Genomic DNA, 24509 nt, shown 5'->3' with positions numbered 1-24509 from the left:
CCTACAGTTCCAATGTACAGATCATGTTTTCTCGATAGTAGCCTATATTGTTTAAACAAATGCTCTTGGTTTACCTGCATGGGATAGTTTACGGAGGCAGTCTCCCTCTGCATTCTAGTATGTGATTATACTTTGCTTATTTGCTCTGAATAGAAGTGTCTGGTAAATGCCTGAACTATACTGTAAATTGTTAAGTATACTGTATGGGACAATATGGTGGTCTAAAAGCAGGGGTGGCCATACTTGATAGTGAATGAAGGGCCACACATTGGACCATTGAATTGAAACTTGAAACACATAGTGCTGGATATATATATTTATTTATGGAATTTCTTAGATTTGTTTGTTTGTTTTTTTTATAAATTTTATCCCACGATTTTGTAACCTATTTTTTACCCTTGTGTCAATTATCTAACGTGATCCTGGGCTCTACACACCCTCCGCCAACCTGGGGAGAGCAACAGACTTGAACTCATGCTTCCTTCATGCATGAGTGTCCAAGGTACTCCTATACACCTGACAGGGGGGAGTTTCCCTGGTTGGACGTAGCACATGGAAGGAACACGTTATTCCAACCAGTTCCTTCCCCAACATCAGGCGCCCCGGCTGGCCAGGGGGAGGCAGTTTAGAGACCAGGATTACTGCATGTTTTTTGTGAGGGTACCTACCCTTAAAAAAAAGTAAAATGATCAAAAAGGAAAAAAATATATATATATATATATATATATATATATATATATATATATATATATATATATATATATATAATACTGCTTGGGAAACAGTGGTGTGGTCTAAAGCCTGCTTTTAAAAGATGGTACAGTTAAATGTACAGTTAGGATCCTGTGTGTGTGTGTGTGTGTGTGTGTGTGTGTGTGTGTGTGTGTGTGTGTGTGTGTGTGTGTGTGCGTGTGTGTGTGTGTGCGTGTGCGTGCGTGCGTGCGTGCGTGCGTGAGAAATACTCAAACAATGATGTATTCCACCTCCACACTTGACTGCTTTCAATAGCAATATATTCACTACCACAGTGTCACTTACAGTTAACAACACAAATACGCTCCCTTCCTCACATTGTGCCAGTGTTCTGCACACCACAGTAGAAACTGCGTGTGACGTTGCAGGGATTGTGGGCAAATGGAGGCATTACATGCAGGGGTCACCAGTCAGTTCATATTGCATAGTTGACTGAACAGCCAGTGTGCTGTGGTCTCTCGTCAGGAACTAGCAGTAATTGTGGTTTGCAGATTAAAGTCAGCCTCGTCTCCCAGCTGAATGCACCGATACCGCAGTGTGAGTACTGCCCCTGCTGTGCGGTACCCGCAACAATGATTGGATTGCACACAATTCACCCAATAGAGCGTCGCAGTCCCTCCCCCTTTCAGAACAACGAGTAGACCAGGAAATGAATCCGAATGCATTTTTCCCATAAGCATTTCAAAACTTATTTTAAAGACCTTTTAAGCGTCGTACGAAGCCAACTCTTGTCGTGACAAATCATGACAACACACAATATTTTGGACCAAACAAATAATTACAAAGAAGAAACACAACAAAAAAGTGTTGTAACCTGCCGTTTTTTTCTACTTTCTAATTCTTTGTTTGGCCCGAAAAATTGTTTGTTGTCATGATTTGTCACGACAAGAGTTGGCTTCGTACGACGCTTAAAAGGTCTTTTAAAGTAGATCTACAAGCTTTTTCAGTGGAAACCCAATGGGGGTCTCCGGATCCCACTTTAAGAACCATTGTGTTAGGGAGAGGGGCTGCCTTGAGTTGTCTTTTTAGATGAGAATCACAGATGAGAAGAAAGCTAGCAGATGAAGTAATATTGTGAGGAAAACGATGGCTATCCTGGGATTTCTCCCCTCTATTATTATGATGTGGTAAATGGAGGGATGAAGATTGGAGAGTGGCGGCTTGTCTGTTGTATTGATTGAAGGGGATGTTTGGAAAGAGAGAGAGAGAGAGCATGTGCGTGTGGTCGTGCGTGCAAGGTATGCACGTGCGCACGTGTATAAGCCCATGTGTTGGTCTATGGATAAATCCATCAATACTGGGGAGACCCAGCCAGCCCCAGGGTCCTGTTATATCCCAAATGAACATTCAATCTTAAGGGTGTTAGAGATTGCCAGAATTAGACACCGACAGATATGAACATACTGCACTGGACACATCAGCTGCTGGAATCTAATACTGCAATTACATTATCAGCAACACTGGCTTTCTTAGTACTGTATGTGTCACCTTACACATAATATTGCTGGACAGTCTGGAGAACTCAGTTTGATTTTCTGGCACAGTCCTTGAATAGTTTAAATCTTCTTCAACACAGGGACTATGACTATGACATGTTGAGTTCTCCAAGGTTTAATCCTTGGGACTCTTCTATTGAACTTTTAAATAATATAAATTAAAGTAAAAACGATACAAATTAAAACAACAAAATTAATGTTTATAAAGATAAAACATGCATTACTGTACACTTCATTTTAGACAACATAACATTTGGTTCCTTTCGGTAGTTGGTCTTTCTCAACACATTATTCAAGTATTGTTTTAATACTAAAAACACTCTGTGGTGTGAATAGGAATTAGTTATATTTGTTGTTGCTGCTTTGACTGAAAATGCTGATTTTCCAAAAGCAGTTTTCCTAAATTAACATTGTTTAAATGGTGATGCACGGTGCAAGATCATGTTTTGTTTTGTAGATCTGCAAAACAAAGAAAACTGTTCAAGGTCAATAAATATACCTTGATGGATGGTTGAATCATGGCCATTTCTTTTACAGTATAACTGTGAACCTTGCATATATATTTGTACTCTACTCAATATTCCTATTCTGAACCCCTTTCCATTTCTTGAAAACTGCTAATCATGGGAGCTTGTACGAAAGATAATTTCACCCACTCTTCTATGCCTGTAAGTCCAAGTTGGTGATGGCTCAAGTCAATAATGATTAGCCTCGGAAACCTAGCCCCTTGATGTATATTTTTGTCGTTTTAAAAGAGTGAAAAGTGTGAAAATATTGAGTGCATACCAAAGCTTAGCAGCGGCTAGAGGCAGTTGATGCATGTTTCTTAGAATCAACAATTACACCCAGATTCTTAATGTTGAACAATATTTATTTATTTATTTTTAAGATATTTTTGGGCTTTTCTGCCTTTATTAGGATATAGTAGAGAGAGACAGGAAACAGGGAGAGAGAGACAGGGAATGACATGCAGCAAAGGTTGTCGGGATTGGGACACGCTGTCAGGCATGCACCTATATATGTGGTATGCACCTGGACCGCTAGGCCAGCTGCCGCCCCTGAACAATTACTGTGACATTTCTCTTAATAGAGAAATGAATACATGCCCACAGTTTGCTCAGATTAATTTGAGAGTTACAGAGTGTGATACTTTGTTCTCTTGTTTTACATGGCTGTAAATACTGTCATCTCCTCTGTACGGCAGAGTATCAATGAAACAATAGAGGAGTAGCTTTTGAGTTTATTCCATTCCTTGACTGTACCACTGTCACTGTGACATAGAATTTGAGTTTATTCCATTCCTTGACTGTACCACTGTCACTGTGACATAGAATTAGTTTATTCCATTCCTTGTCTGTACCACTGTCACTGTGACATAGAATTTGACCGTACTGCACATGGATTGATCAATTGATGATTTATTGATCATTTTTGTCTTGTACATCATTTGCTGCAGTCAGCAGGAAGTATACAGGAACATTACAATAAACAATGATGGCATATTCATATGTATTTATTTGGTCCAGGGGGCATGGTAAACAAACCATATTGCATTTTAAGCAGTGCTGCTGCTCAGGATTGATCTAATTGCCATCCACTAAAAGCTCCTAGAATGCTGCCATAAGCACCCTGGAGCAGCATTTGGTTGGTTGGCAACTTCTAGAAACATGGGCAAAAATCTGCCACTAAACTCATATTGCTAACCCCAGTGCCCAGAGGAGTCACATGAAGATATATAGATGCCTGACTGACCGAGGACATATTTATGTGACATGCAGAAACTGTAAACACTTGTACAGTGTAGCATGCTGCCCCTGTCTTATTTATGGTCCGCATTAGGCTGCATTCAGTTTGCTTTAGAATGTTTAGAGTTTTAGAGTTTTATTAGGATCAGCTAATCTTCCTGGGGTCCACACATAACATAAAAACATGACATTTGACAGGAATGACATTACAGGACAAGTGGTGTTCCCACTATTTGTCAATGTAGATCGGCTAGTTGATCTATTTTATCAACAATGGCTACGACGTTTAGGGGTAAGCAGTAAGGTGCAGGAAAAACTCTAGGAAGCAATAACTTCAGACAGACAGACAGACAGACAGACAGATTCTATACGTGGGGCTTCTGTTTTCTTTTCTACTTTTTTGGTCCATAGTCACTATCCAGAGTCCTTACAATTCACTACTGTATTTTATGGTGCATTAGTATAGCTCTATGAATTCAAACTGACTGTGAGTGGCAGTCAGAATATGAAGCGTAACAAAGGGACTACAGTTAACAACATTTCAGGGGATTCACTTGTGTATTAAAATGCTTTAAAGCCTTGCCATCCTTTAAAATTAGGAAGCTGTGAGGAGACCGTTATGACATACATACGTAGTAGGGATCCAGGTATTTATAACACTCGTTGGTACAACTATACACTCGTGCACTCTATACACATGCTCACTTGCATTTGTGTGTGTGTGTGTTCTCTCTCTTCCACACTCCTCAGAGGCCTGTTATTGTGTGACTTGACCCAGATGGAGAGACTTTAGTAGGAGATGTAGCCTGCTGCTGGCAGGGATGGGCCCCGCTGGACCACCTGTCAGGAGCCGCTAAGGCGGCACACAGAGAGCCTGTGTGTGTAGTGTGTGTGTGTGTGCGTGCGTGCGTGCGTGCGTGCGTGCGTGCGTGCGTGCGTGCGTGCGTGCGTGCGTGCGTCAGACTGAGAGAGAGAGAGCACAGGCGGGGGGCATGCAATATGGTGTGTGTGTGTGTGTGTGTGTGTGTGTGTGTGTGTGTGTGTGTGTGTGTGTGTGTGTGTGTGTGTGTGTGTGTGTGTGTGTGTGTGTGTGTGTGTGTGTGTGTGTGTGTGTGTGTGTGTGTGTCTGTGTGTCTGTGTCTGTGTCTGTGTGTGTGTCTGTGTGTGTGTGTGTGTGTGTGTGTGTGTGTGTGTGTGTGTGTGTGTGTGTGTGTGCGCCCGTGTGTGTTTTTTGGTGTTCCAGGCAAGAGGAGAGACATGCTGCTCTTAAGTAGAGGAGTATGGTAAAAGAACAAAGATACTATACACTTCATGTTGAATAGGGATGGGACCATAATGAACATTTCATGTCAGGATTATTGTGGCCAAAATAGTAGTGATTCACGATATTATCACGATTATCTAAACTCCTAAATTCCAACTTTGTTAAACAAATGTTTGTATTGCCTCAGATCGGTGAACCAATAGCCACCCGCCCCTCTAGACCAGAAACCACACAGGCTGGCCCCGCCCCTCTAGACCAGAAACCACACAGGCTGGGCCAGGCTATTATTGTCCCATCTCTAATGTTGAACTGCTTCAGATGGAGCCAAGCATCCCAACATGTCTCTGGGAAAGCATTACAGTATGGCCATTCTGCCATTCTGTTCTTTTTTTTCTTTTTCTTTTTCCTCTGGGCATGATATGAGTCTAAATATGGTTTATAAACAGTGTCTGTTGCTTCTGTGCTGTGCATGAGCGATTCCATTCACTCTCATTGAGTAGCAAACAAGCTCTTTTAGCACAGAAATGAAAACAAGCAAAACCGAACCCTGTCTATGATACAGGCAGAAAGTACTGTAGGAGTGCTCCTCTTCCCAGTATCGGCCCATGCAGGCCTCAAGTTACAGTACAGCGCTGTTGGTGGATAGTGTTTTTCACAGAGGAGTGCTGTTGGTGGCTAGTGTTTTTCACAGAGGAGTGCTGTTGGTGGATAGTGTTTTTCACAGAGGAGCGCTGTTGGTGGATAGTGTTTTTCACAGAGGGCCTTGGCTAGTATAAAATAGTTCAACTTTTGGAGAGGAGCATCACTCATCAATGTCACTTGTTTTGGACCAATAAATGAAGAAGTTGGCAAACTAAGTATAGTAAACTCCATCTATCTCCCCTCTCCTCTATGCCTCTATGCTCAGTCTGCTTTCGAAACACTGCACATTCTTTCATTTTTAGATCCACACCTTCCGCTTTTGTGTCTAGATACAGCTTTTTCATGTTGCCAAGGTCAACTAATGGCCCGTGGGGTTTACTAAAGTAAAGTATACTACCCTTTTACCTGGGTTTCCTCTCTACTCCACCAGGTCAGGGGAAGGCAGTGGGCGCCCACAGCGACCAGGATTACTGCATGTCTGCTTTCGAAACACTGCACATTCTTTCATTTTTACAATTTACAATTTAGGCATTTAGCAGACGCTCTTAATCCAGAGCGACTTACATTAAGCAAGAACAAAAGCATGGGAATACATCACATAAAGACATTTATCATGAAACATGCGTAGCTAAGAAAGTAACAGTGGAATATCTATAATGAAACTATACATATAAGCTATACATCTATACTACTATGATATACATATGTACTATGACGTGCTATGACTACTAGAATTGCTATCTAAGGGGGTGGGGTAAGTGCTATGGGCCATGATGGAGTCTGAAAAGGTGGGTTTTCAGACTGCGGCGGAAGATTGGGAGTGATGCTGCAGTTCTGACTGCAATGGGAAGTGCATTCCACAGTTTTGGAGCCAGAAGGGAGAAGAGTTTGGGACGTGTGGAGCGTTGTCCCGGCGTTTTTAGTGAGGGTACTTCCAGCTTCCCTGCGTTGGCTGATCTGAGTGAGCGGGAGGGTTTGTAGGGTTCGATCATACTTGCAAGATATGGGGGAGCCATACCTTTGGTTGCTTTGAATGCCAGCATCAGGGTTTTGTATTCTGTGCGGGCAGCGACCGGGAGCCAGTGGAGGGAGCGGAGCAGGGGGGAGACATGTGAGAATTTTGGCTGGTTGAAGACCAAGCGAGCTGCAGCATTTTGGATCAGCTGGAGAGGCTTAAGTGCACATGCTGGTAGGCCAGTAAGGAGGGAGTTACAATAGTCAAGTTTTGACAAGACTGTTGTCTGGATTAGGAGCTGGGCTGGTTCCTGATATCCACACCTTCCACTTTTGTGTCTAGATACAACTTTTTCATGTTGCCAAGGTCAACTAATGGCCTGTGGGGTTTGTTTGGAAGCGTGAACTGATGTTCACCTGAGGGGTGAAAGCACAGATTTTCATAACGCATGAATACAGAGACAAATTAACCATTTACATATATTTACATAAACCTGATTTTACATATTCAAGATCAATGCTAACCATGGGCCATTAGTTTACCGTGGCAAAAATTCTAACCTAGACACTTCAGGGTCCTAAAAACTGCTTACAAAAAATTGCATGTGGTTACATCGGAACTTATTTCTCCTGCTAGACTATACGATAATTTTATATCGTCTGCTCTTGGCAGTCTGTTTGGGGAGCTTTGCCAATGTTTCAGGGAGAACATGCAAACTCCACATAGAAAGGCTCTTTCGCCAACCTCGCTGATGAAGAGAACATGACCACAGCGTCCCCGGCGGTAATCGAACACGGTACCTTCTAGCTGTTAGGTGGCAGCGCTACAGACTGCACCACCCCTATAACGTTGATAGACTGACTGGTCAGCTGGTTGATGCATTTGGCAGGATGTACTTTACTATTTTTTATCAATCTGGATAAATATTGAGGCTGTCATTACATTTCAGTCTGCCCCTGATGTATGCTATCACTCTGCCCGTTTCACCACACCACACATCTCAAGCTAATTGACTGACCTCCTGCCCCGCCCATACTTGAATGGTATTCATCATACCACTTGTTTTCAGTATGTGCAAGAAGCTTAGTCCGAAACAAATGTTAACTGAATGGTGGAGCACGGATAGCTGAAATTGTCCCTGACGCATGGGAAGAGGAAGTAGATGCAGTAATTAAAAGGCACAACAGACATGATAATATCACACGACTGCCATTTTACTCATGTCATTTGGGGGATGGGAAACCCCACCAAGAAGAGTTGTTCCATAGTACTGAGACAGGCTGAGATACACAGACCTGTGCTGCGTTCTAGCATAACAATGTGGTGATACAGACAGGCCCGGAGATGTGCAGGGAACAGAAGCTACTATAAAAAAAGAACAAAGGAATGATCTAGTCTGCTGGTGCACTCAGCATCTCAAGGACGTCTCCCCTGAGGCTATTTGGAAGGTGTTATGAATCTCACACGGTCTCCATCTCATTCCATCTTGCGCTACATTTTCTGACTCGTCCTTGTTCTGCACACACATACACTTGAACTTAGTATGTACTTGTACAGGAGCGAGAGGACTGATTTGCCTACATTCTTTTCCTATGAATGCCCTATTTCTGGTGGAGAGATCTTCCTTGACTGAACCTTACAGTAATTTTAAACCTAAGCCCCGATCCTATTCCTAAAATCCCCTACTAGAAAGTAAGGACCCGTAAAAACTCCTAACTCTACAGGATTTCGCCTCATCTTTTTCTCTTGGTCCTCAGTCAGTGCAGGAGATTGTCCTTCTTTCTCTTTCACTGACACTGACAATCAAATGTATGAAAGAAAAGGAAGTGAAAGCCAGCGGGGCAGATAGAGGGGAAGGACAGAGAGAGAGAGAGAGAGAGAGAGAGAGAGAGAGAGAGAGAGAGAGAGAGAGAGAGAGAGAGTTAGCTACAGTAGTTGCATTGCAGAGCACAACAGAACAGAAGCTGTTCGTTGGGCTGTGAGATAATGCATGATGAATGATGTCCTCCCCTAGAGTCCTATGCAGCAGGAAGCTGTGGCTCCATATTAATTAGAGTAGGAATTAGAATGACATGCTTATCTGATGCACAGGGTCATAGCCGTGATCCAGGCCACTGTAGCTATACAGCAGGTACATTTCAGAGAGTGCTGTGCAGATATTATGTATGACAGCTAATGCAGTTACTAACCACTGTCTTAAGCCATGGGTCTTCAACAGGAGGTCTGGGACCCCTAGAAGTTCCTCAGAGTTTCAGAGTTATTGTTTATGCACAGCTTTGTGTGTGTCCGTAGCACGGAATGTGATGATTTGATTGGCTAATTTATGATGATGTATGATGATAAGAGCGCCCCTCACTTTACACGAGTGTGGTTTTTACATTACATTGTTACTTTGGCAAGGGAGAGGGGAAAAGTGCAGACCAAGCACAGAGCCAAAGTTCAAAGGTTTATAATTATTGAGTGTTTAATTAAACACGGTTAAAAGTCTGAAATTAACATTAACATGACCAATGATGACAGTGCTGTCAAACATGTCTATGATGCTATCTATGAAATCTATGAAAAGGTTTATTCAGTATAGCAGGGAGATCCCTGCTTGATCTCTCTTTCAGCTAAGGGGCCCTTGGCCTGAAAAACACTGAAGACTTTAGCACTCAACAGGGTAACCACTAGCAGATCTACAAACGTACACCGCATCATACCGCAATGCATTGTGTGAACTTGGGAGCTTGTAGAGCTGACGTATGTACTACGGTCATTGTGACTGACAGCTGATGAACTGCTTACTGTAACAATCACTAAACCCTCAATACTGCACTGTACTTTTTTTCCCCTGCTGTAGATCTGCTGTTTTTGGCTAATGTTACTGTTCTGGGGGTTCAAGTGGTTAAGCACATATTATTAACCACTTGCTACAAGCTCACAACATATCACATCCTGAGGTATTGTGATCTTGTAGATCTGCTAGTTGCTAAGTTGCTACCTACTGTCTGACAGAAACATCGTATTTTCATGTCAACTTTTTATGTTTTTTCATAAATTGATGCCCTGCTTCATCATATAAGAGTATTGCATACAAGTAGTGAAAATAGCTGATCTACAAGCTCACAACGCGTGCGTTGTGGCCTTGTAGATATTCCGTTTTCACGATTTAGATTTTATTTTTGGACATGGTTTGCACCCGACAGCAACAGTATGTAATGCTGCACATATACCGGTACATACATATGCAGATGTTTCCATGGACTCACTGAGGTTAGCAGAGCACACCTGCTGGGAGCAGCTGATTGGTTGTCTCATTAGAGCAGCCCACCTCCACAGGAAGTCCAGGGAGTTAGAGAGAGAAGACTGATTAAAATGTTGAGGGAGAAAAGTGGAAGTTAATCAGGCACTGACCTCTGGGGTCCTATCTGTGGACTGCTTTAATCAATACATGTGAACACTGGCTCAAGGATGAACTTCTCTACCTGCTTTACTAGAAACCTTTGACTGATTAGCCACAATGTAACTTGATTTCCCGCCTGTCCGTCCGTCCGACTGACCGACTGTCGACTGACGGTGAGAGTGTTGGTCTGATATTCCTCAGTTGTGGTTGTGGGTGTGTGCGACAGTGATTTAGGTGGCCATGCAGTGCACCAGGAGGAGCGTGTTCCTGGCTTATTGCCACTGTGGGCCACAGGTCTGGCATGGTGCACAATGTGTTGATAAAAGGTGTTGGATTGTACCTTGCACATTCCCCACACCAGTGGCCGTTTCATCACGTCCTGCAGCGAAGCTGTCACCACGGCCGTGCGCCAGGGCTCAAAGGCCGTGTTCACTCCCCCTGCGGAAATGGTCACTTTGCACTTCGGTTTTAAACTGTCATTCATGCTCAGTATTTAACCATTTAAATCCTAGCATCCGTATTCTGGGGAAAAGCTTTGCAAGAAATAGCAGATCTGCAAGCTTACACATCGCAGAAAAGACACTATAGAGCCCTGATCGGGACTCTGCACAACAACATATGGAGTTTTTAACTGTGTGATGCTGGGCTTACTTCAGACAGAGAAGGATAATAGCTAGCAGGAAGCTTCGGCGTTCGAAACCCCTTGTAGCTTCTTTCCCTACTTTAATTCTAATGCCATATGCCAGACTTGCCAGTCAGAATACAGCTAAATAAAAGTATACTGCAGCTTACTAGTAGCTTGTATGGGCTTCATACCACTACTGCAGTACAGGTGTTTGTCTGTATTGGACTACACCTCTATTCTGAAGGCTATATGTTTTACAACCTTCGAAGTTCAGTTCACCTCCATCATGTTCTTATAGCCATCGGTAAGCCCCTGAGTTTACTATATCAGCGCTTGTGTCCTGCGGTTGATTTATGAACCCACGGTTCACGGAATACAGCTCACTGCACCAATGAGGCTAAAAGTGATATGCTCTCGTGTAATAAAGCTGTTCCCCCGGTAGGGTGAGGGGTCTGTGGAAGTCATTATGTGTGGTTTAGCGTGGTGTCCCCCTGGGGTTCTGCCGCTGAGATTTAGAATCAACACCTCCTCTATTTGTTTGGACCAGACCTGGTCTCAGTCAGGGTCGCACGCACCTCACGTACTAATGCTAAATCCTATAGAGATGGTGCACGTGCACATGCATATGTATATACACAGACATTCTCTCTCTCTCACACACACACATACTCTGGCACACCGAGCACCGTGGGATGACATGCAGATATATCGGTCATTATTTGACCTTTTTTTATAATAACGTTATAACGTTGTACCGACAGTTTTGGGACATTTTAGAAACTTTTTTTTTAAAGATTTGTGAAAATCTTCGCCAATCTTGACATGCCCAAAATACGGAGGCCAGGTTTAGTAAAATATACTTTTTTTCCCCAATTGATCTCTTTTTGATAACATTTTGGGCAATGAGTTCGCTAGGACTCTTGTGAGTACTGAACTACTGAACTGTACTTGTACACGTTGGTCAACACATCTCTTTGCCAGAACTGGCAACACGGCACGTGAGCTTGTACATCTGCTATTTTTGGCGAAGGTTCCCCCTAGAATACGGTAGACATGCTGGGGTTCAACTCCCTCTGAGACCACCTGCTCCGTGTGAAATGTGAACCAGCTGCTGTAGCCGAGGGCTCCCCTGGTCAGCCTCATGGTTATAAATCCATCCTTAACCAGTTAACCCTTCCCCTCCTCTGTTTATCAAGTCAATAACAGCCACACAATGAGTGACGGAGGGCATAATCAGCCATGTTTTCTTTTCCTGATTAGAGTTTACTCCTGGCCTAGACTATGTGTGTTTTTGTTATATTTGGTTGTGAATAGTAACTCTACACAACTCAACTTAACACAAATAAATCGTGAGCGCGTGAGTGCGTGCGTGCGTGTGTACACATACATGTGTATATATACAGTATGTATATGTGTGTATACAGTATATTAATATATATATATATATATAATTATATATATATAGAGAGAGAGAGAGATAGAGAGAGAGAGAGATGTGTGGATTGTGGTTTAAGTGGATTTGGGTCAATCAAATCTAATTATTAATTCATATTGGATAAACGGCGGGTGAAATAATGCTAGACCTATTATAGATTTAACGAAATATCGCTGTGCATGCTTTTGTAGTATTTTAAAGTGAAGTGGAAGGGGTCCTTCCACTTCCAAACAACCACACAGTGGATGCAAAGGCAGCTACAGTGAGAGAGTAACTTAACAGAGGATTTAAAACAAAATATTAATAAAGGTTTGGCGTGGAAGTGATTTAGTGAAGCTCTTAACCTTGCCGATGATGAGTACAGTGCTGGATATGTTTTATGCAAAAGTTGCGATGTGAGAAAGTGATGGAGGGATTGCTGTTACCTGCATAATTGATCGGTGATCACGACAGTGGAGAGTGAAATCGTTTGTACAAGTACGTATCCAATCCATATATAGAATTCCATTGCCTGAGGGGAACGGTGGCGCAGTCTGTAGCACTTTCGCCTCACGCTAGAAGGTTATAGGTACTGGGTTTGATTCCCGCTGGGGACACTGTGACACTGTGGGCGCTGGGGGAGTGTTCTCTCCTCTGCGTCATCAGCTAACATCCTGGGGTTGGCAAAAGGGCCTTTCTGTGTGGAGTTTGCATGTAGACACAAAAACCATGCAGTATAAGCCTGATCTCTATACTGCCTCCCCTTGGCCAGCCGGGGCACCTGTTGGAGGGGAAATGAACTGGTTGGAATAACGTGTTCCTTCCACGTGCTACGTCCAACCGGGGAAACGCTCCCCTGTCAGTTGAAAAGAAGCGGCTTGGATTCCTCGTGCATTGAAGGAAGCATGAAGTCAGTCCGTTGCTCTGCCCAGGTTGACAGAGGGAGTGTAGCGCCCAGGATTAGACAATTGACACTGGGCGAAAACAAATGGGTTGCAAAAATTGTGGGATCAAATAATAATAACTAGAAAAAGTGGCCCTCGGGGCACAGGTCTCCTAGCCTGGGTAAACCCCTCCCCCCTCGACAGATTTGCATTCAACCCTCCTGGCAGAATGAAATGTTGTCCAGCAGGAGGAGGCCACAGGTCTCCACCAGGGTAGGTCAGGTTGTGGCCTCCTGGTGGCGCTATAATAAGCCAATGTGAAAAGGGTGCCATTTCTTCTTACGCCTTGGATGGCAATTTGATTTGCAAAAATCCACCTGTTGGTGGCGCTATAACAGGCCAATGTGAAAAGGGGGGGATATTATTCCTCAGCCTAGTAGGAACGTCTGTGAAAGATTTCACTGTGTTCATGATTTGAGGCTTTTTGTTCAAAACGGGCCATCCTGCAAACTTTGAAACCCAATCATTTGTTAAACAATGCATTTCTGTGATCTCACAACTAAGAAAATGTTCATTGATAATGAACGTGCACACACACACACACACACACACACACACACACACACACTCATACACTCAGCCAATAAATACCCAAAACAGCCGATCTACAAGTGCACACCGCTATTAGGCGATCTTTTTTGTTTTACGACAATAATGACATGCCCAAAATACTACAGGGACACCCCACCGATTGAAAGTGGATAATACTTTTAGGAGCCAACAGTCAATATACGAATAAACTTAGTTTGACCATGAAGTTCATAGTGTTCCTTGGTTAAATGTGTTTCTGATCTATTGGAAGGAAACCAAATCAGAGGCTTTGTGATCTGTTGGGCGAGAGGAAAAACACAACAACGTTGCCCCCATCTTGCACGGTTGAGCGATAATTGTAAATAAACTGTTTCTTGTCGCAGTGCTGCTGCAGACTAAATACTAATCTGTGCTGCAGTCAGAGCACCCACTCAGGCTTCTATAAAGTCTCCCTTTGCTCTTCGGTTGCATTCCCCTGTACCTCATCAAATCCTATTACTAGCACCTCTTCTATTGCTTAAGCACAGTTGTAGGCCATTGTTTTGACACTTGCATTATTAAAGCTTGCCATGTCCCCTGGGATCATATCATATATGGAGGTATAGGAGGAGAACTACAGGTTTGTTTTGATCTTGCACTGTTCAGACTGGGTCTCCTCATTGTACTGTGATAAATTGGTGTGCTGACTCTCAAACTTCCTGTACAGTAGAGCTAATCAAATGATTCCCAAGCGCGTCACGGCTGCGGCTCACCGCTCCAAGAGATGGGTCAAATGCGGAGAACAAATTTCACTGTAACGTGTGTGACAAAATCGTACGTCTTTGACTTTGATCCACAAATGAACCGTATCTACCGATGCTATGGCTCTACTTTTACCCTGTACCTGTGTGACAATAAGATGTGATTGATTGATTGATTGATTGATTGATTGATTGGCACATCCTGCATGGCACCACAACAACTCCAGCGCCTCCAAGCAGACTCGGGTCTCGTCACCCCTACAACAGGGCAGCACAGGAGATGCTCAACTCCACCTCTGAGGACATCTCCAGAGATGCATGGCTGGCAGCAGTGTGGAAGCAGGAGTGGGAGTCAGCCGGGCCCTCCCGCATGCATCGCTACATCTGGGAACCAGGAGATGGCGCCATAGGAGGAGATGACCTACCTCGCCAACAATGGACCACACTGAACCGCTTAAGAACTGGGTTTGGGAGCTTCAATGCATCAATGCAGAAGTGGGGATTGGCGGACAGTGCGGCATGCGAGTGCGGTGACCCTGAGCAGACCGCCGACCATATCATCTACACCTGCCCCTTATACAGACCACCCTCGGAAGCCAGCCTCTTCGACCTGGGACCAGATATGTGGGCGTGGCTCCACGATACCGAGTTGGACCTCTGACGTTACACGAAAGAAGAAGAAGATTGATTGATTGATTGATTGATTCATACTGTGTACTGAGTGTAGTGCCTCAAGAAACCCTTATAACAGGTAAACATGAACCTATAGCATCTGTCTATTTGTCTAAACAACATACTATCTAAATAACAATTTGCACATTGAACTATGAAATACCAGGTAAACATTCAACCTCTCTCTAGGTCGTCCTCAGACGAGCCCTCCATCGTCGCTTCCAGTCATCCCGGTTCTCCATACATCTGGCCAGTTCGTTGGTACTTTGAGCTCCTGCGTCTTTCTTGAGTACATCCACGTATGTTAATGTGGGATGTTCTCTTGATCGACGCCCATGTGTTAAGGTTCCCACAGCACCAGTTTGCTGGCTGGCAGTTCTTGATGTCTTTGGCAGTGTCCCGCTAGTCTCATTCTCCTGTCATATTCCCTCATACAGGATCTTGTTGGTAACATATACACTCTTGCTGTTAAGTACCGCACGCAACATTCTGGTGTAGCACCCGTCTATAGAGACTTCTGAAGCTGAGTTTGATTTGATGGGGGAGGTTGGAGATCCATACACTGGTCAGGGCTCTCCAAGTGCCTTCCTCACTTTCAGACCTTGCTCGGTTGAGTTGACGCAGACTCACCAATCTATCTCACTACCTGGACATCAGTGGTACATATAGCCTGGACATCAGTGGTACATATAGCCTGGACATCAGTGGTACATACAGGTATACTGTAGCCAATCCAAAACATTTCCACACTTCTGGGAAGCTGTGCTTAAACACAGCCCAAAGAGATAATATAGCTGGATGAAGGATAGGACGTGCCAAAGCCTGAGCCAAAGGATTTTCATTTTGGCGATGAAACAATTCTCTACCTGAGCCAGGGGCTGTACGTTGTGATCTACTACTGTGATTCGGGGAAATTGATGGCACAGGTATTGTGATGTATTGTCCTCCACAAGTATTAAACTGTGATGATGACATGCAGTGAAAGTGCCTGCCTGCCACGCCATATGCATGCTTTGTGTGTGTGTGTGTGTGTGTGTGTGTGTGTGTGTGTGTGTGTGTGTGTGTGTGTGTGTGTGTGTGTGTGTGTGTGTGTGTGTGTGTGTGTGTGTGTGTGTGTGTGTGTGTGTGTGTGTGTGTGTGTGTGTGTGTGTGTGTGTGTGTGTGTGTGTGTGTGCGTGCGTGCGTGCGTGCGTCTTTGTTCCTCATTGGCATGCTGTGGGCAGCCCAGCAGTAATTAATGGAGGGCTGTTAAACTGTGCTATGTGATGCTACGTGCTAATGAGAATATGTCAGAGTGGAGCCACTCATGACAATCAGCAGATAGAAATCAAGGCTCACTGAAGTGGCTTGAAGGCCCCGCTGGTGTAAAAGACTGCGTATAATAAAGACATCCACAATGGGATTATGGACAGTGTTGCATAATGCGTATGAACCAAGTAGTCATTGAAAACCAAAGAAGTTTTACATTACTTTGTTTTCTGTTGGAATGATTTTACAACAGGAACTCCCTCAACATAAATGATATATTTTTCAACTTATATCGTAATATTGTGATATGGCGTGTTGTCTTTTCCTGTTTTAGACCTTATTTCATTCAAGGCATAAGTGGTTGACAATCCTATATTAAAATTGCTAATGGGTGGATGGGCAGACCACAGGGGCGTGTGATTCAAAATCAGATGTGAGGGCTGCTTTGTAGCCCGAACCTCTAGTTGTGTGCCTAAAATAGCAAGAATAGCTAATCTGCATGTTGAAGATTTGCAATTTCTTTTTAATTTAAAATACATTGGATATTATCATCACAATACAATATTATCGCCACAATATCGATATCAAGGTATTTTCTCAAAGATATCTTCTGGTCGTCAAGATGGGGGCACTCTATATTTATGTCAATTAGAAGCCACACTGTATATATATGGTAACTGAACTCCACACCATTTATGTTTTAGATTTATCTTTTCTTTCTTTTTTTTGTATTTCTTAATGTACGATACTAGGTTGTTCACCTCTGTATTTTTGGTTTTCTGTTTTGTATACTTTGTAATATGCATAACTTGCATAACGTGTATTTGTGTTTAGTGAAAAAAAGAAAATACATTTGATAAGCATGTACATCAATATCTATCTGACCTGTGCACAAAGTCTCTGTACTGTACGTATGTCCAAGACAGATTTTGCGCTCTCATTAGAAGGCAGGTGTAAGTGCCATCCAACCGATTCTCTAGTTTCTTTGAAAGTGTCCATGTCTCGGAGCCATAGAGTAGAATCGGCTCAACGTTCATCCTAAATATTTTTTCTTTTAAGATAGATGATAGATAGATAGAGTTTTTATTAAAGTATAATAATATGCCCAGCCCGCACGGGCTTACAAGACACTCACAAAATTGTACATATATAATAATACATACAGTATACACAAATAGACAGTTACTCATGGATACATCGTTCTCCAACGTAACTGCCATGCCTTCTCTATGAATTTTCCAAAAACAAAAACTTCATTACTGAACAACCAATTTAACATAAAACACTCAGACATCCAAAACAGATCTGGGTTCTTATCCTGAATTTTTTCAAATAAAATGTTTCTTAAATCATGGTATAGTGGACAATATAAAACAAAATGACATCTTACTAAGCTGGGATGACCAGATCTTATGCATGTCATTGTCATTGCAGGCTGGTCAGGCCATACCCTTCCTAGTTTGAAAGTCCTTTTGGGAAGAAGATGTATATGAACCCAAATACTTAGTAGTCATCAACCCGTTTCAGAGGAGTGTTTTTATAATGTGGTTATTGTTGGATTTGCATACGTATTCAGTTTTCATTTAAATGAGACTGTTGTCTCCCCAGGTGGAACAGCTATATGGGTTGAGATGGGGCACTTCATTTGACTGGATGTGCTCTGGTGATAATAAGACCCCCCCCCCACACACACACACACACACACACACACACACACACACACACACACATACATACACAAACCCAAATAAAGTAATTAATCTCATCCATTATTATGCTTGTTACAACTCTGTCCTTGCAATGAGTAGCTAAAAGTTACAGAAACATCTGTCACAGTGCTGTTATGAACGGATTCATCTCTGCCAGGAGATTTACCTCCCCTTGTGGTCTCCTGATAGATGATTGTTTTGTTAGATTTTTTTGTTGCCTATTAAAAAAATTGCAGATATAGAAGCTCCCCTTATTAATATTAGGTCATGCCTCCTGGCAGGGATTTGTGCTCTAGTGAGCGCAGTTTTCTACTTAATATTCATACATCTGTCAAATGAACTTTAACACTGGTCAATTTTCCACTCTGTATACTGTTGCAGTAACCTGAGATGAACAAACACACGCACATGCACACACGCACGTGCGCGCGCGCGCGCACACACACACACACACACACACACACACACACGCACATGCACACACTCAGGGTAGGTATATATTACATTGTGAGTTCAGTGGTATTTGCAGAACTAGAATTATTTACATAATATTATTGAAGTGCACTCAGGTGTGGTGAATGTATATTGTAGACACAAACCCAGCTTGGCAGCAGAAATCTATCTGCATAATTTGTGCAAGCATGCAGGCATCCTGCCACTATTATTATTATTTTTTTTTTTAATGATTTTTCACTGATATAATGATTGTAGGCATATTTTAATAAGCAAAACACTTCTTTAAAAGTCAGAGGCACCTTTTTAACAGCTGTCGCCATGAAAACATAGAAGACATCTTTGTTGACAGGATCACCAGTAACAGAACCCTCCTACATGTCGTTTTGTCTCTACAACTTGTATTTACCTGCAGTTACAGTGCAGTAGCTATGTGTACATGCTATGTGTAATATAATAGTGACTCATGGCTCAATTATGACATTTTATTTTAATTGTGTTTTTTTAACATTGAACTTTGGTGCACAGGGCAGATGTAACAAATAACTTAAATATTCCAAGAATGATTGACAATGGCCAGTATCATCATAATATCAAATTCAATACTATTGCCATAAAATACCATATTTAATAATTTTAAACTTTTCTAAAGTTTCTAAAATAGCAAAAATAGCTAAATTTATATTAATAAAATAATTTATTTTAGATAAACAGATTTATGCAGATGAATGGAAACAATTCTGAGGATTATTCTGAATAATTGTGATTATCTAAAATAAATGTGATTAGGCGATTACAGTATAATAATTGTGTTGGGTGTTAATATAACGAACGGGATGTATCTGTGTCTATAAGCCCTTCTCTCCCTCTCTTTCTCTCTCTCCCCACCTGTTTCAGTCTATTTGTATTATTGTCTTCAACGTTTACTTTCTCTCTCTTGGTCTCTCTCTCTTCCCTCGCTCTCCTTTGGTCCACCTTTCACCCTCTTAATCTTTCAATTTTCAGGCATCGTGCAAAGCACTTAAACTTATCACTCCATCTGTTTATAGCATCCCACCTCCGGTTCTTTCTTCTCCCCACCATGTTCTGTTCTGTTCTCTCTCTCTCTCTCGCTCTCTCTCTCTCTCTCTCTCTCTCTCTCTCTCTCTCTCTCTCTCTCTCTCTCTGTCCTCCACCTCCTCTCCATCTGCACAAGGATGCTTGAGTCCAGTGACTGAAATTAAGATTCCTCCTGTGACTTGTTTTCAGTGTTCTCCTCCTAATGGCACAGTTCTCTTAAGACACTGTTGTGCCAAAAGTATGAAATCGGCAAGGTGATCAACTTTTAATCACTACAACAAAAAATCCATCCATGACATACTACAATTCCCATAATGCTTTGGGGCACTGCTCCTCCTTGTGGATAGGGGGAGGGCTGTCTTACTGAGACAACATTTAGTCCAGGAAGGAAGTGGGCCCAGTGTCTGTGACATCATGGACACTGCTAAAATATCTAAAACCACATATTACACACGTATAGACCCCAGGGAAGTGTTCTAAATCTTCTAAACGTCATTAACATATTATTTTTTTCAAAAAGTGACCCTTTAATGTCCTCTCGGTTACACTTGAGCTGTAATATAAGGCGCCTGTAAGGTTCTCTTTATTTCTGCTAACAGCTTTGATATCCCTGGGACTGTCAGCTCAGAAATAAAGATAATACTTAGACAGACAGACTGGCTAAGAGGACATGCAGCGGGAGAATCAAGATTCCAGATCGCAGCAGGCATAGAGTGAGCATTACCTCAGATCTATCAGCCTGCAGACCCAGAAATAGATTGGAGTGGTGCTTGCATGCATGTGAGTGAGTATTAGAAATATTAGCAGTTCCTCTATATTGCCCATCATACCGGCCTGCAAATTCCACTGTGGTTTATTGGGTAGTTTAGTGAAATGCTGTGCCATAACGTTTGATTGCCTTCAGGCCTCAGTGGTTTAAAAAAAACACCTTATTGATTTCTACAGTATTGGCATCTGTGCTTTCCTCTCTGGTCATTCGGTCAAATCAATCAGTCATTATTGGACAGTTAACTACATATCAATATCTAGATTTCTATCTATAATAAGAATCTAACAAACATTGCAATTCTAGAAGTTAGTAATTACTGAATTTATCTCCCACAAGTCATAACATTTCTGATGTCCTGACTAATGCTGTTGATAATATAAGCTCCACTGATCCATCAAGAAGAATGATCTTGATCGAAACTTTGAACGCAATAAAACAGTGGAGCTTATTTCACCTGTGTGCAAACATTATTGGCCTGGTTTCCTAAAGGACACCTCTTACACCATGGTGTAAGAGGTATGGTGTTGCACATAGTTGCCCTCTAGGCCGCACATGAAGCCTGTGAACATAGACATCCTGTGCATAGATGTGCCACGCAATGGTAGGCATCAGGCCTGGTATGGTAGGCCTCAGGTCTACCATTCTGAAATTTAATTTAATAATATTTGGACTGCTGGACAGCTGACAGTAGGCTCTCTTCACTCTTAAAAAAAATGTAATTCAATTAAAAATAATTGATGCTGAAGTAGGCCTTAATTTCAAAGTTTTTATATTTAAATGAGATGAAGTGAATGGTTTTAATACTGCCACATGTCGACAGGTGTGTGTAGGCTAAAGAGGCTTTAGGGAAACCGGTTTGTGTATTGATGCAGGAGGCCTTACGTGCGCAATGAGGACAGGTATGGCTGTGCTTCAGTCTAGGTTGTGTATGTTGTTGTGTTTGACAGTGTTTCCCAAAAAAGGACATATAGTGTTTGATTGGCTGCCATGCAGCCAATTAGGCCGCACACAGGCTTCATGTGCGGCCTAGAGGGCAACTGAGCATGTGCAACATCATACCTCTTACACCATGGTGTAAGAGGTGTCCTTTGGGAAAGCGGGCCATTGTCTTTTATGTGAACTGTTGCTTTGCACCCAGGCACTTGGATGTGCGTGCACTGCCCTTTGACGCTGACTAATGCTGTTCACCGGCTCTTCTCTCTGTTGTTTCAGATCACATTCTTCATGCTCCTGTCAGCAGTGTGTGTGATGCTCAACCTTGCCGGCTCCATCCTGTCCTGTCAAAACGCTCAGCTGGTCAACTCCCTAGAAGACTGCCAGCTGGTGAGACCTGAACCCCATTAACCTTCTCCCTATGATACCACCTGTCCTGTGTCCTTTACCAATAGGCTCTGAACTAACCTATGATACCGCCTGTCCTGTGTCCTTTACCAATAGGCTCTGAACTAACCTATGATACCACCTGTCCTGTGTCCTTTAACCTTCTCCCTATGATACCACCTGTCCTGTGTCCTTTACCAATAGGCTCTGAACTAACCTATGATACCACCTGTCCTGTGTCCTTTACCAATAGGCTCTGAACTAACCTATGATACCGCCTGTCCTGTGTCCTTTAACCTTCTCCCTATGATACCGCCTGTCCTGTGTCCTTTACCAATAGGCTCTGATGTGTTGAGAGACATGTTATCAATTTATATCCAATTCAGTTCAATTCAAAGGAGCTCTATTGGCATGAGAAAACATGCACATGGCCAAAGCAAGTGTCAAAATAAAAACAATTAAAAACAAAAAAATTAAGGGAAGCAGCAATGTGTAAACACACACAGACCTATGTCACATTGCAACTTGTCTGACAAAACAAAATGTTTAAAGATGGAGTGCCGTGATTTTTTTCCACCCTAAAACATGATCATCAGGAATTATGATTATATAAGGAGGAAGATCTTTTTCAAAAAAGTGTACAGTATTTGTTAACATGACGTTTTTATGTGGACACGCCCACCAGTTCATTAAGTATGCCTGGACTGCGTCCGAATGCATGTGTCGTTCCCAACTCCCTAATGCCCATATGGGGATCCAGACTTAGTGGACTATAGTAGTGACAATTTCAGACACTATCCCTATACTATATATATATATATGTATTATTATTATTATTATTATTATTATTATTATTATTATTATTATTATTATTATTATTATTATTATTATTATATGGGGATCCAATAAACACTCCCCAATTAATACATAATTATGAGGTTTTTATGCATTTCTTGCAATTCAATTAAATAATGTTATATATAATTGGCCTAGTTATTTATTTTTATTCATGGACGAATGAAGGAAGGAAGGAATTCTCAGTGTTAATTTAACCCTGAGAGTATACAAATGGAACCAAATGGACCCCACTGGTGGTCCCTAGCCTAGACCCAACATTGACAACCAGTGTCCCAAATATGGACCAATTTAGTTCGTGCCAATGACGTGTATGTCCTCTCAATTAAAACTGCGGGGTGCCTCGGACGTGTATACATGTCTTTAGGTCCTTTTTAATTATATAAAACGGGATTGCTGAGATATTTTTTTGACACCTTGCTCAGAGCTGTTTTGCGCATGTGCGCAGTCATTCACTTCCTTGTTTACGGGCCGACAAAACTTGCTATTCTCTCTCAATATACGGCGCTCTCCATGGTTTTGATCAGAACGCTGATGTTCTGTCTTCATTTCTGACTTATAGAACACTGATGTTCTGTCCTAATTTCTGCCTTAACCAAGCAGCAGCTCGTTTGGAATATTAACCCTTCTAAAGAGAGATCCGACTTATTAGCGCGAGGTAGTAATGGAACATTATACCTCCCGGTTTTGGGGGGAAATGGAAGACGGGGCTTTTCAGAGTAAAATCTGACCATCTGCTTGGCATTCTAGCGCCTGTGACAGTGTAGCGGTGTGACATTGGTGAACACAAAGCTAGTTTTTAATTTCACCTAAAACATCGATCTAATATTAACACCAATATGTATAGTAACATTACAAATTAGAGTTGTGTTGCCTTTTAGAGTTATTATATTCCACAGCTACTGTCTCCAAATCTGAGGCCATGGTTCTCAGCAGGAAATTGTGCAGTCCAAGTAGGCAATGAGGACTTACCCCAGGTGAAGGAGTTTAAGTATCTCGGGGTCTTATTCACAAGTGAGGGGAGGACGGAGAATCGGAGCAGCAGGGGTGGTATTGCAGTCGCTGTACCGCATTGTTGTGACGAAAAGAGAGTTGAGCCAGAAGGCAAAGCTCTCTGTCTGTCTACCGAGCAATCTTCGTTCCTACTACACCTATGGTCATGAAGTGTGGGTCATGACTGAAAGAATAAGGTCACGAATACAAGCGGCCGAAATTTTGGCATCTCCCTTAGAGATAGGGTGAGAAGTTCAGTCACGTAGGAGAGACTCTGAGTAGAGCCGCTGCTCCTTCACCTGGAAAGGAGCCACCTTAGGTGGTTCGGGCATCTGGTTAGGATGCCCCCACGACCCGACTACGGATAAGCGGTTGAAGATGGATGGATGGATGGATGAAATCCTCCCCAAAAAATAGAAAAATATGATTAAATTCTTACATTTAGTATTGCTGCTGTAATACTGTAATACATAATCTTACACCAATTCTATCCTCCCTTAAACCAACATCCTGAGTGTTCATCTAATAGACTTTTAAGGGTCCTTTATGAGTTAATCTAACATGGAGGATTTCACTGAGGCCTATACCTACACTATACTTCTGGGTCCATTTTATACACTCAGAGTTACAACACTCTTTTTACTCTCTTTACATTTGACTGTGCGTCCTGCATGAGCTTTCCCCTCCGTTTCACAGTTTTAAAAAAAGTTACAGAAGAATCAAGCACAGTGCTATTAATATGAGAACTAACTGCTGTGAGACTGATGATCACCCACTGGAGCTCATGTTCTAATTATTAAGGAAAACATAATCGCCCTCCATCTGGAGTCTCCATTTCTCTGGCATAGTCCATTTGTGTTGCAGGTTTTATCCTACTTGTGTCACAACAATATATGTCAAAATGTTTCACACAGTTGATCTGCCTGCTAGTGGGGCG

At 42.4% G+C, this 24509-nt stretch overlaps 1 protein-coding gene across 1 annotated transcript in view; it reads left to right on the top strand.

The window, feature by feature from the left end:
* The window catches only part of fam189a1 (family with sequence similarity 189 member A1), a gene marked incomplete at both ends in the record, with an annotated part of 109112 nt that overhangs the window by 58340 nt on the left and 26263 nt on the right, over positions 1-24509 (top strand). Inside the window, one exon of the mRNA XM_080763131.1 lies at positions 21617-21727. Within this exon, the coding sequence (XP_080619257.1) occupies positions 21617-21727 (111 nt within the window). The remainder of the gene's footprint in view (positions 1-21616; positions 21728-24509) is intronic.

The sequence above is a fragment of the Protomyctophum bolini genome, assembly GCF_963924005.1.
Source record: "Protomyctophum bolini genome assembly, chromosome: 1".
Classification (NCBI taxonomy): domain Eukaryota; kingdom Metazoa; phylum Chordata; class Actinopteri; order Myctophiformes; family Myctophidae; genus Protomyctophum; species Protomyctophum bolini.
The sequence above is the reverse complement of the archived record's forward strand: the minus strand, read 5'-3'. Positions and strand labels throughout refer to the sequence as shown.